The following is a 13,665-nucleotide window of genomic DNA, read 5'->3' as shown; positions in this document are numbered from 1 at the left end:
CAGCTTTGTATGAAGTGCATTCTATGTACCACACACTGGGAGTTAAGGTTTAAAAGACAATTATTGTGTTGTTAGGAGCACATAGTCTGCTGAAAAGTTAGACATGTGACCAAAAATTTATGTCACAGTAGTGCAGGGAAGAAAGAACTGTCAAACTTGAGGGAAACTCCTCAAAGATTTAAAAAGAGGCTGTGTTCTTTTGATCCGTAGGACAGGTCTAGAGTGACAGGCAGCGCAGGCTGGCAGTGTTTGGTCCAGCGTGTTGAAGAATTTGGTTTCAGTTAGAATTGGCAGCAAGCGGGATGGACTGCTGCCCCTCCGTGGGAGAAGCCAGGAAGGTGCTCCATCTGCCGAGGGGTTAGAGTAATGAGTTTAGTTTTTTTTCCTGACTTTTTATATTCTGTTTTCCTAAAATATATCTGTAAAGGTGTTATTTCTCAAAATCAGAAATATAAGGACCTAATCATAAGAGAAATGCTGTTATATAATGGCTCCAATAGTTTGGGTGTGTTTCTTAAATTATTTAATAACCAAACTTGCAGTTTTGTTTTTTTTTTAATTTAACCATATCTCTCAATATTTAATATTTAAATGTTCAGTTGGAGCCTCACTGAATATAAAACATACCATTATTCTTTTCATTTTGTATTGGGGGAAATTTTTTATGAGTTTTAAAAGGATAGCAAGAAACCCAATTGCCATAAAGGAAAAAAAATTGACATATTTTACTACATAACATGTTAAATTTTTGTACAGAAAAACACAAGTTAAACAAAATTAAAATTTAAACAAAGAGGTGGAAGAAGACTTGAAAAATATATATCAAATTATCCTTAATATATTATCCTTAATGTATAAAAAGATCCTACAAATCAATAAGAAATAATAGAAAAGTTGGCACTGTATGTTCGGACAGTTCACAGAGGAAATCCAAATGGCAAATAAATACATGAAGAGATCACGAATTAGTGCCCTTTATAGCAGAAGCTCCCCTCCCACTCTCCGCTTAACCCTGGTAAACTATTCTACCTTGTGTCACTGTGTACTTGCTGCTTCTGGGGATTTCATATCACTGAGCATGTCATTAATCAGTTCTTTAGGATTCTGGTTGCCATAACAGCATGACACAACTTTTATCATTACCATAAACCCAGCATTTCTAAAAATAGCCATTTCAGCATTTCAGCGTTTCAGGTTCTGGGCACTCCAAGATGAGTGTGCAGCAGCAAGTGTGCATTAGAACTAGAAAGAAATTATAGCAAATATCATACCTCATGATGAAACATTAGAAACATTTTCTTTGAAGTTTAAGAAATTCACACTTGCTGCTGTACACTCATCTTGGGGGTTCAAGCCAATGCAGTGGGTTTAGGAAAGGAAAGGACAAGGGGCAGCACTGAATCAACAGACGAGCTGGGTCTGGCTCAGTCTGGCCCACAGATGCCTATGGCATTGGCTGGTGGATCCTGGGGGACCTAGAAGAGGCGTCAACGGGCAGCCTCCTAATCCTCACTTCTGGGTCTAGTGAATAGAGTCTGAAGAGAGCCACAGTCTCTACGTCGGATGCCAGACCTGAGCCAGTTAACAGACCCCAGGGCCGTGAATGGAGGACCTTCCCTTGGGAAGGACCCTGCTATGCTGCCAAAAATGTGTGCTGTTATCTTCCTCCCAGCCCCAAAGGGACCCTCCACCAGGGTGGCTGTGCTCTGCAGAAATTTGGGGCAGGCTTTGGGGCCTTACCGGACCTGCCTCTGAGCCAACATGAATTTTAAGAGACCCCAAGAATGCCATTGTGGGCTCTCAGGCAGAGTAAAAGCGTTTGGAGCTCAGGTGGGAGTGGAGTTTGGGCTCGGTCTGTCTCCTAGTGGGTCCCCAGGACCTAGTCCTGTGGCTCTTTCCCCATTCTGGAATCCGTAATTGAAGTAGCCCTCCCCAGCGGCCGGCAAGATCTCCTGTCTCAGCCAGGGTGCTCCAGGGAAGCAGAAGCCCACTGGCCTCGCCCATGGTGGCGTTTCTGATGTTTCTGTTGTGATGAAGGGAAGACAAAGGAGAATTGCTCAGCCAGTGTGTTATTTGTAAGTGTATTATCATCTTTCTAGTTTTTCAGGCTTCACCTTTTAACACCTTTTTTCTCCTGTGGCACATTCGATTGCTCTCTTAGCTGTGGTGCTGTAATAAAGCTGTTTTAGTGACCACAGAACCTGAATGCTGAAATGGCTGTTTTTAGAGATGCTGGGTTTATGGTAATGATAAAAGTTGTGTCATGTTGTTATGGCAACCAGAATCCTAAAGCACTGATTAGTGACAAGCTCAGTGGTTCTCTGGAAGTAAGAGGTTCATTTCTTATCACAGTGCACTACTTTAAATATGTATTAAAATACAGTTATTTCTGTGAACATATTTTAAAATAAGGACGTCATCCCCATTTAGTTGTGCATTCATCTTTATTAAGATTTTTTAAATTAATGGAGTGGAAGAGCTCTGTGGCATTTTTGACCAGACAAGTTGCATTTCCCAGTGTATGGGATCCTGAAGCACGAGTAACTGAAAAATGTCGCGTTTTGTAAAATGATGTAACAAGCTGGTTTTTCTCCCCTTCAATTTTTCTATATGGTTTTCTACATGTTATTTTTAATATTTTTAATATTTTGATGTGTAATAAACTAGGAAAGCTGTTTTCTAAGTTTAAGAGCTATTAAGGAAATTTTTCCAAAACTTGAGAATACGGCCAGAGGTGTATGGGAGAACACGTCTTCTAGTGTCATGCTGAAGTGCAGTTGTACTATATTTAGGGGAATGCTTTTTCATTTGATCTCTGTTTACTATTGATTAAAGGTCCCAAACTCTGTGTAGTTGCTTGGTAACTTGTAGGTTGTATCTGTGGAGGTTGTGGTTCTCATTGCGCTGTGGGATAGTAGCCAGTTTTGATCTAACCTGCGGTGTTCTGTCAGTGCCTGTGAGGTCTGGTTCATTTCTCTGGTTCAAGTTCTCTCCTTCCTTGTTGATGCTCTGTCTGGATGCTCTGTCTACTGATGAGAGTGGTATTTTGAAGTTGAGAGACCATTTCTGCTGAGACCTAAGGATACTTAAAGATGGATGTGAGAGTCATTCCAAAGGAACAGAGGCGAGTGGCCAGGGGACCTGTGGGCAGTGTGAGCACAATGGAGAGAACTGTAGGGAGTCGCGCTGGGGTAGTGAAATAGGACGCATTTGTTTTTTTTTACTGCTTTTGAATGATGGACTGAGGAGGGTTGATGCCTCTGGAACCAAAGGAAGCCCCTGAAGGTCTTTGAGATCCCACATAAGGGAGAGAAACCTGCCATGCCTGTGATGGTTGCAGTGGCATCTGGAAGGCCAGCTGGGTGGGTCACAGGGGCCTGAGCAGGTGCCGTGAAGGGGAAGGTGGGCTTGTGGGTGGGCTTGAGAGGCAGGCTGCCAGTGTACTTGGTGCAAGAAGTGGAAAAACAGTTTTCATGTCTCTTGGCTAGGTCCAGTAGTACATGAGTGGTTTGAGCGGCTGGGGGTGACGCGGGGAGCTGGTGCAGGTGCAGGGGGCCCAGCACTTTTACCAGCTGGATAATCTTTAAAACTGTCACAAGTCTATTTCTGTTATCTTTCATGTGCTTTTGTAGGAATGTATATTTGTGAGAGTGCCATGATTTGTTGTAGGCAAGTGTCCCGTGATTTTATCCTGATGATATAAATAAAGAGATGAAGGGGGATTTGGAGATAGTCTTGTTAGTGAAGGAGCTGTCAGTGAAAGGACAGTTTATTGTAAGTTTTGGGGAGAGATTTGTTGATAAATTAGAATATTTGTAAGCATCTTTCTTTAAGGTTAATGAATGATCAGTTGCTTTTGCAAAATGAGAACCTTGATGGTGGGTCACAGCATCTGTTTCTAGGTTAGCAGATGCTGTGGCCTAGGGGCATGACCACGAGCGGAAGGCATACTGAGGAAGAAGAATTTAACAAATAAGTTAGTAAGTATAAAAATATTTTTATCGCAAAGCCAAGACACAAGGTACTTTCATAGTTGTGCAGTGATTTTTAAATGGTATGTGTGATAGTTAAGGGAATGAAATATATTGATTCAGGTGTTAACATTTCTTATGTTATCTGTGAGCCTTTTCTGACCATGTGCTCATACGCTTGTTGCCACCAGGGAGCAGATCGTGAAGCAGTCCACAGAACTGGTCTGCAGAGCCTACAGCGAGGTGTATGCGGCCGTGACAGATCCCGTCGGCGAGTACCGGGACCCGGAGAGCATCCTGCATCGGTCGCCGCAGCAGGTGCGGGCGCTGCTCTCCTGAGGGTCCGACCAGTTGTTGGCGCAGCACGTTGCCCCTGACACACTGGAGGGTTTCTTGTGTTTTAGGCTGTTAGTCTTTACTTTAAAATTTGATAGTTAGGACTCTCTTTGTCCTAAGATGGTAGGTTCCAGTACTTTTTGCTTTTTGCAACTTTTGGTCGCAGTAACATGTGCATGGATGACGTGTGCTGAGCCCAGTCCACGCTGTGCGGCCTTGGGGTCGGGATATCTCTGCTCCGCTGTCCGCCCCGGAGCTCCGCCATTCCCTCTGCTCTGGAGACGTGTGCATGGGAAAAGGTGGTCAGGAGAGGAGGGTTATTTTACTAGACTAGTTCTAAATTTATGGCACATAGAAGACTTGTCTAAACTTACTAATTAGTGGCATTCAGGATGTGACCCGATAAAATGTCTCTTTACCCAGTTCCTTTGCTTTCTTGCTAGTTGTTAGCATGAGTAGGCACATGTAGTCACTTTTCTTAACCTGGCCTATGTCTCTGCCCCTAAAAGGGTTGTGAGAAAAGATGAAAGTGGCAGATTGTGCTTTCGAAGTACAGACTATGAATCTCCCTGTTTTACTTTAGCACACAGAACATATATTAACTACTCGTGTTTTTATGCAGTTTTAAATACACCCTCAGCCAAGAGTGAAAGAGAGAGAGGTTACCTGAGTAGAGACTCTACTCCGGTTCTCCCTGGACTAGGCTCCGGGCCTCCCAGGGTGTGCGTCCTGTACTGTGTGTCCGTCCTTCCGTGGTTGAAGATACGCAGTTGCCACACAACACAGACCCCAAGTCCAGTGTCCTGCGCAAGCGGGAGGCACTGCTGGAGGGGCGGTCCTGGCAGGCAGTGCGGCCTGACGTTAGAACTGCCCCGAGAGCCACAACCACCTGTTTGTCAGCATCGGCCTCAGTGCGCTTGAGAAGCTCCTTCCTGTTAGGGTTGCTGGGACAGCACGTCTTCATTTTTGGTTAGCCTCTCAAAAGAGATAATAAGCCCCTAAACTATAAATGAGAAAATTGAGGCACAAGGTAAAAAATGGACGGATTTTAAATACTTTGAAAAATAGCAACATAAAATTAGTATTTGTAGTAAATTGTCTACTATATGACATAAATTAGCATTTCTAGAACATGGCCATTTATCTGTCTGCAGTTCATACTTGCTTATACTAGTGTAGTTATTTTGGAATAAGAATGACTATATCTCATCTGTGTTGGTATAAATTTGTATTTTTAGTTTTTACCCTTCAGTGAGTATGTGTGATATATAAAAGACGGAATATTAAGTGACATAAATCAGTAGCTTAAATTTACATAATTTATTGTATTGCAAGAAAAGATTGACACCTTACCATTAGTGAATGACTTTATTTTCTTGAAAAAATGAATTTTGCTTTTTACCTGGTTTTCTCAAATAAAATGTTAAACAGTTTTCTGTGCAGTGATCATTGCAATACTTTTGTATATCTCACTGAGAGGTTTTTAGAAAATGTGCTAATATCGAAGGAAGAACAAGCCAGGGCCAAACTGAGGTGGCCAGTAGACAGACGACCGGCAGAACGTGCTGACAGCACGATCGTGAGGATCAAGCCAAAAGGAATTTGTACGTGGTAAGACATCAGCATGGCACTTAGATATGGGCCGTACCTCATAGTTGGCATTTTGAGCTCTTGTGACTTGGCATAAGTATAACCTTAGATAGCGCACGTGAGCCCCTGTGAAAGGCCTTCTGAGAGAAAAGGTATTTGCCGGGCAGTGCTCTCCTCTGGTGGAACTTTCCCTTTTCTTTTGCCGTGCCTGTACTTGAGCAGGTAGAAGTTCATTGGGAAAAATCACACACGTGGGCTGATGGGCTTTACCTTACATCCATAATCACAGTCTTTACCTGAGTGGTCAGTCTTTCTTTGTGAAACTTAGCTTTGCCCTTTCTGCTGCCCCTCACTAGGAGTGACTGTCATAATTCATTGAAAAATAGAAGCTTCCAGACTCATCCTCATTTTCCTGTCCTAAAATATCACACCCATCTCCTGTGCCCCTTCTCCTCTTGCATTGTTGACAGAGTTCCTCCTGTGCTGGCCGTCCCCTGCCTTTGTGCTCAGGATCCTGGGCTCTCACCTCCTCGGAGACTTTTCTCCGAGTTACTTCATCTTACTAAATCAACAACCTCTGCCCTCCCACACCAATCAGGAGGGTGGAGTGAGGTGTTTCAGGGCTTTGGGCAACCAGCAAGAACTGGCAGAAACATCTTTCTCAGTGTTCCAGGAAGCAGTTATGGGACTGCAGTAACAGGGCGAGCACGGATTCAAGAAAAAGGCCACTTAAAAGCGGTGGCTCTCCTGGTGCCCTGGCTGGCTCCTCTCTCACCCCTCACCAGCTCAGTGCAGAGCCACCCACACACCCCGTGGTTCTGGAGGGAGCCTTGTGCACACACTGGGAGTATGTGTGTAGGGCCCAGTCTGCCTGCTGGTGCCTGAGGCTCCCATCCCAGGACCTGTCCTGTGTGTGGAAGGTGGCTCATCAAGCTCTCCTACAGGACACTCTGTTAGTGGTCAAGTCATGCTGCCTGGGGCAAGGGGTTGCAGGCTTGAGGACACAGTGCAAGGCCAGGATGGTGAGGAAACTTTCCTTTGGAGAAGGGGACATTCATATCCATGTAAATGGGGGAATTTGTGGGGCCACACACATGCCCAAGATACAAAGCGTGTGCAGAAAGGACCAGGGAGGCCCCTAGGCTGGGCCTGGAGCTACCCTCTAGAAACATTGTGTGAACAAACCCTGAAGGAGAGCACACACAGGTTAATCTGCAAAGGCTGGGAAAGGTGTTTTCTTTTTTTCTTTCTTTTTTTGTTAGCTCCTGGCATTCAAGGAAAGCTGTGTTGTAATACTAGCTGGATACAAACTTAAGGAACAGATGTCTCAGAGTCTAAATTCCAGCAACAACGTGTTAAAGTAACAGAGAGTCCACATTTCAAGAAAAGACGAGAAAACAGAAAAAACGAAATGACGGCCCAGACCAAAGACAAAAAAGCATTAGAAACCATCCATGAGGACCAGACCTGGTGCATTGCAGAAAAAGATAAATGTATATTTTTTACATTGCCCTAATTATGCTCAGAGAGCGACCAAGAATTAAAGGAAATGAGGAAAATGATACATGAACAGAAAAAATATCAGTAGTTGGAAATTATGAAAAGGAACAACATGGAGCTGAAGAGCACAGGAACAGAAATTTAAAGTTCCCCAGAAGGGTTCAACAGCCAGCAGTTTGGAGCTGGCAGAAGAAAGAATCAGTGAACTTGAAGACAATGGAAATCATACAGTCTGAGGAGCAGAAGGAAGAAAGAATAAAGAACAGAGCCTGAGGAACCTGTGGGACACCATCAGGTGTACCAGTGTCCTCACTGTTGGAGTCGCAGAAGGAAAAGAGAGAGAGAAAGGGGCAGAGAGAATACAGATGACATGAATTTACACATTCAGGATGCTCAATGATCTCCAAACAGGGAAATCCCAAATAGACCCACACCATGGCATATTATAATCAGATCGTTGAATGCCAAAGATCGAGAATTCTGAAAGCTGCAAGGGAGAAACAATGTATTATGTACAGGGGACTTCAATAAGATAAAGTGTTGATTTCTCTTTGGAAGCTACAGAGAGGCAAGAAAGCAGTGGAATGACAAAGTGCTGAAAGCAAAAAACTGCCAACCAAGAATTCTATATCTGGCAAAACTGTCTGTTCTGGTTTGCTAATGCTGCCATTGTGCCAAATACCAGAAATGGATTGGCTTTATAAAGGGGGTTTAGTAGGTTACGAATTTACAGTTCTAAGGCCATAAAAGTGTCCAAACTAAGGTATCAACAAGAGGATACCTTCACTGAAAAAAGGCTGATGACATCCAGAACACCTCTGTCAGCTGGGAAGGCACATGGCTGGCATCTGCTGGTCCTTTGCTCCTGGGTTCTGGATTCAAAATGGCTTTCTCCAAAATGTTTCTAGGTTTCTCTCTTAGCTTTTCTCTCTCAGCTCCTGTGCATCCTTGCTTGTTCTCCCAGGGCACTTCTCTTTGAGCATCTGGAGGTCCTCCTTAGCTCCTCCAGGGCAAACTCGGGGCTGCATATCTTAGCATCTCCAAATGTCTGGGTCTGTGTTGCCTTTCAGCTCTCTTCAGAATGCCTCTGCCTTTTATCCTTTCACAGAGGAAGCCAGTAAACTAAGACCCACCTGGAATGGGCAGGGTCACACCACCATGGAAGTAATGGAATCAAAAGGCCCACGCTCAATTGGGTGGGTCACATCTCCATGGAAACAACCTAATCAAAAGATCCAACCCACAATATGCCTGCCCCCACATGACTGCATTAAAAGAAATGGCTTTTTATGGGGTACATAACAGATTCAAACCAGCACATGACCTTTCAAAAATAAGGAAGAAATGAAGACATTTCCGTATAAACAAAAGCTGAGGGACTTCATCACCATGAGACCCGCCCTACAAGAAATGCTCAAGAGAGTTCTGCATGTTGAAAGGAGAGGAAAATACACAACAGATCATGAAAAAATAAAGATTTCTGGTAAAGATTGTGATGGGTAAATTTAGATGTCACTACTGTTGTATTTTGGGTTTGTAACTCCACCTATTTCTTCCTATAGGACCTAAAGGGCAAATGCATAAAATATAATAAGTCAGTGGTTTGGGATTCATAATGTATAAATATGTCATTTGTGACAAGAACTACATAAAGGTGGGGGATGGAGGGGATAGGGACATAGTTTGTGTAGACTAAATTATGTTGGTGTCAAAGCAGACCAGATTGTTAGAGATTTAGCAAGTTAAATTTAAGCCCCATGGTATCTACAAAGAAAATATCAGAATATGCATGTTCACAGAAATTGGAGTACAAGTTGCCAGGGGCTGGGGCAGGGGGAACTGGGAGTTAATACATAGTAGGTGTAGAGTTTCTGTTTGGGTTGCAGGAAAAGTTCTAGTAGTGGAGGGTGGTGAGGGTACTCATTAAAGTTGATGTTTTTTTATGTATGTTCCCACAGTTGAGGTGTGTGGGAGAGAATGAGCAACCAAAGAGACAGTGACAGTTAAAAATGCATGATCCTGGATGGGATCTGACAAAGGGAAAGTTCCAAAGGATATTATTGGGACATGTTAAAAAAAAAAAAAAAAGTACACTAAGCTTTATATCAATGTTAAAAGTTCTTGAACTTGATCACTGAATTTAATGTGTATACATAAGTGAATATCTTGATCTTGGGAAATATACATGGCAGTGTTACGTGTTCAGAGAGCATGATGTGTACAACCTACACCAAGTGTTCAGAAAATGAATTGATAAATAGTAGACAGATGGATAGATAGAATGATACGGCAGATGTGAGAAAATGTTAACACTGGCGGTGGGATGGGATATCTGAGGATATTAGGTCATGTTGGAATTCTCTGTATGGGGGGTTTGTGTTATTTTATAATGTCCTGTAAGATTGAAAGTATTTCAAAATAAAAAGCTTAAAAAAATTTTTAAAACGCTGCCCTCTCTGCATTATTCTCAACAGCATACACAGTGTTTTAATGTTGACAATATTTCAGGAATGCTTCACCTCCCAGTTCCTAAGAGCTCCGTTTCTCTGCTCCCTTTCACTGTTGCTCACACATGCTGTCTTTACTGCGTGGCCTCCCATTCTCTCTCGGTGTCCCAGTATGGCCTCACCCTCTCACCACTGCACAAAGCTCATCTTGATGGCATCCCCACCAACCTTGTATGTTGTCAGATCCACTGAATTATTCTCTATCCTTATTTTACTTGAAATATAAAATACCACTCCACACTCTACTGTTGGAAATACTGTTCTCTCCAGGCTTCCGTGGCATCCTACTGGTTTTCCTTCTGCTTCGCTGGCAAAACTCCTTTTTACTTCCTCCCCTAGATCTTTTTACCATACATGATTCCCAAAAGTTGATATTCCTAGGACTTTACCTTGGAAACTCAATGTTGGTCTCTCAAGCCTCCCCTTAAGGGTTATTTCCTCAGCATAACTTGTCTGTCCTGATTAATAGTAGCTCAGATGTTTTGAGATATATTCACATAGTTGAATACAGCAGTGAAAAAATAAATGGTTTTCAAAATCAATGATAAGCAATAAAAGAAAGTCACAATAATGTATTATGATTCCATTTATAGAAAGTTTTTATAAAGAGTAAGGCAGAATTATACATTATTATGGATACATGTATATGTGGTAGAGCTATAAGGGATATGTAACCAATAATTTACACAGAATTTAAGATTGTCCCTCAGGAGGGAAATCAGGGTGCACTGAAGATACTGCTAATGTTCTTGCATTAGGTTGTTGGTATACACATGTTCATTTCATTTTTTAAAGCTCTTTATAATTTATGCATATGCTACGTGAACTTGTCTTCATAATTTTGAAAAAGGATAAAATTTTGCTTAACAGAAGGCCTGTGCTAAAGTTAAAATTCAATAGATCTTAGCTATTATTTTCATTACTCTTATTCTTAGTTACATTTACTAAGTGCCTCCCAGATGTGAAACCATGTAAAAAGTACCAGGGTTTAAAAGATCGCGTAACATTCATGATTAAAAAAAAAAAAAAAAAAAAAAAAAACTCAGAAAAATAGAAATAGAAGGTGTTTGGTTTACTAATACTGCCAGAAGGCAAAATACCAGAATTGGATTGGCTTTTATAAAGGGGGTTTATTTGGTTACAAAGTTACAGTCTTAAGACCATGAAAATGTCCAAATTAAGGCATCGGCGATAGGGTACCTTTGCTGAAGGATGGCTGATGGCATCTGGAAAACCTGTTAGCTGGGAAGGCACGCAGCTGGTGTCTGCTTGCTCCTAGGTTGCATTTCAAAATAGCATTCTACATAATTTCTGTCTTAAGCTGCAACTGCTCTGAGGACCTTCTGTTTGTGAGCTTTTATAGGGCTCCAGTAAACTAATCAAGACCCATGCTGAATGGGCAGGGCCACACCTCCATGGAAATAATCTAATCAAATCTTTACCCACACTTGGGTGGAAACAACCTAATCCAAAGGTTCCAACTCAATCAACACTAATATGTTGCCCCCCCCCACAAGATTGCATTAAAGAGTACAGCATTTTGGGGGACATAATACATCCAAAATGGCATAGAAGGTAACTTCTTAACATGATAAAGGGCGTATATGTAATACCCACAGCCAACATACTCATTAGCAAAAGATTGAATGCCTTCTCCCTGAATTCAGGAAAAAGAAAGGGTCTTTTCAACACCCTTTCAACACTGCTATTCAACATTCTACTGGAAATACTTGCCAGAGGAATTAGGCAAGAAAAGGAAATAAAAGGCATCCAAATTGGAAAGGAGGAAGTAAAACATCACTGTTTGCAGACGGCATGAACTTTTTTTTTCCGTTTTTTTCATTTTATTGAGATATATTCACATACCATGCAGTCCAACAAAACAAAGTGTACATTCGATTGTTCACAGTACCACCACATAGTTGTACATTCACCACCAAAATCAATCCCTGGCACCTTCATTACCACACACACAAAAATAACAAGAATAATAATTAATGTGAAAAAGAACAATTAAAGTAAAAAAGAACATGGGTGCCTTTGTTTGTTTTCTTTCCCCCATTTCTCTACTCATCCATCCATAAACTACACGAAGGGGAGTGTGGTCCATATGGCTTTCCCAATCACATTGTCACCCCTCATAAGCTACATTTTTATACAATCATCTTCAAGATTCATGGGTCCTGGGCTGCAGTTTGATTGCTTTAGGTATTTACTGCTAGCTACTCCAATTCACTAGAACCTAAAAAGGGTTGTCTATATTGTGCGTAAGAGTGCCCATCAGAGTGACCTCTTGACTCCTTTTGGAATCTCTCTGCCACTGTAGCTTATTTCATTTTCTTTCACATCCCCTTTTTGGTCAAGAAGATGTTCTCCATCCCACAATGCCAGGTCTACATTCCTCCCCAGGAGTCATATTCCACTTTGCCAGGAACATTCACTCCCCTGGGTGTCTGATCCCATGTAGGGGGGAGGGCAGGGATTTCACATGCCAAGTTGGCTTAGCTAGAGAGAGGGCCACATGTGAGCAACAAAGAGGCATTCAGGAGGAGGATCTTAGGCACAATTATAGGGAGGCCTAGCCTCTCCTTTGCAGCAACAGTCTTCCCAAGGGCAAGTCCTGTGGTAGAGGGCTCAACCCATCAAACCACCAGTCCCCTATGTCTGTGAGGACATTAGCAACCATCAGGGTTGGGCAGGCCAATACCCCTGCATTCTCCACCAGCTCCTCAAGGGGGCTCTGCGTATTTTTTTCGTTTTTTTTTAATTCTTTTTTTTTTTAAATCGACTATATAAAAAATTGAAAAAAATTAAAAAATTAAAAAAACATACAATAAAAAAACATTTCAAACAGACCATAACAAGGGAGTAAGAAAAAGACAACTAACCTAAAATAACTACTTTACTTCCAACATGTTTCTACTCTACCCCAAGAAAGTAACCTAATATACCCACATTTCTGTGAACTTGTTCCTACTATACCCATCAGAAATTAACAGACTATAGTCATTGCTGGGCATTCTCAGAATGTTAAATTTACCCACGATAGCTTATCTGTTCTTATTGGATTATTGTTCCCTCTTCCTTAATTGTTCTCTATCACTAGTTCCCCTACATTCTACGTTGTAAACCATTTGTTTTACATTTTTCAATGTTCACATTAGTGGTAGCATATAATATTTCTCTTTTTGTACCTGGCTTATTTTGCTCAGCATTATATCTTCATGGTTTATCCATGTTGTCATATGTTTCATGACATTGTTCCTTCTTACTGCCGCGTAGTATTCCATCATGTGTATATACCACATTTCGTTTATCCACTCATCTGTTGAAGGACATCTGGGTTGTTTCCATCTCTTAGCAATTGTGAATAATGTTGCTGTGAACATTGGCATACAGGTATCTGTTCGTGTCACTGCTTTCAGATCTTCTGGGTATATACTAAGAAGTGCAATCGCTGGATCGAAGGGTAACTCTATATCTAGTTTTCTAAGGAACCGCCAGACTGAATTCCAGAATGGCTGAACCATTATACATTCCCACCAACAATGAATAAGAGTTCCAATTTCTCCACATCCTCTCCAGCATTTGTAGTTTCCCGTTTGTTTAATGGTAGCCATTCTAATTGGTGTGAGATGGTATCTCATTGTGGTCTTAATTTGCACCTCTCTAACAGCTAGTGAAGCTGAACATTTTTTCATGTGTTTCTTAGCCATATGTATTTCCTCTTCAGAGAACTGTCTTTTCATATCTTTTGCCCA

General features: G+C 41.8%; 1 protein-coding gene across 2 annotated transcripts in view; it reads left to right on the top strand.

Annotated features, from left to right (window-relative positions):
* Window positions 1-5,741, top strand: part of COG6 (component of oligomeric golgi complex 6) — an 82,133-nt gene extending 76,392 nt beyond the window's left edge. For both annotated transcript variants that reach the window (XM_037799663.1, XM_037799664.1), the window contains one exon: window positions 4,163-5,741. In XM_037799663.1, the coding sequence (XP_037655591.1) occupies window positions 4,163-4,310 (148 nt within the window). In that variant the 3' untranslated portion in view covers window positions 4,311-5,741. The remainder of the gene's footprint in view (window positions 1-4,162) is intronic.
* Window positions 5,742-13,665: the final 7,924 nt, after the last annotated feature.

Source organism: Choloepus didactylus, chromosome 12 (assembly GCF_015220235.1).
Source record: "Choloepus didactylus isolate mChoDid1 chromosome 12, mChoDid1.pri, whole genome shotgun sequence".
Classification (NCBI taxonomy): domain Eukaryota; kingdom Metazoa; phylum Chordata; class Mammalia; order Pilosa; family Megalonychidae; genus Choloepus; species Choloepus didactylus.
This window is presented reverse-complemented; position numbering and strand designations above follow the sequence as displayed.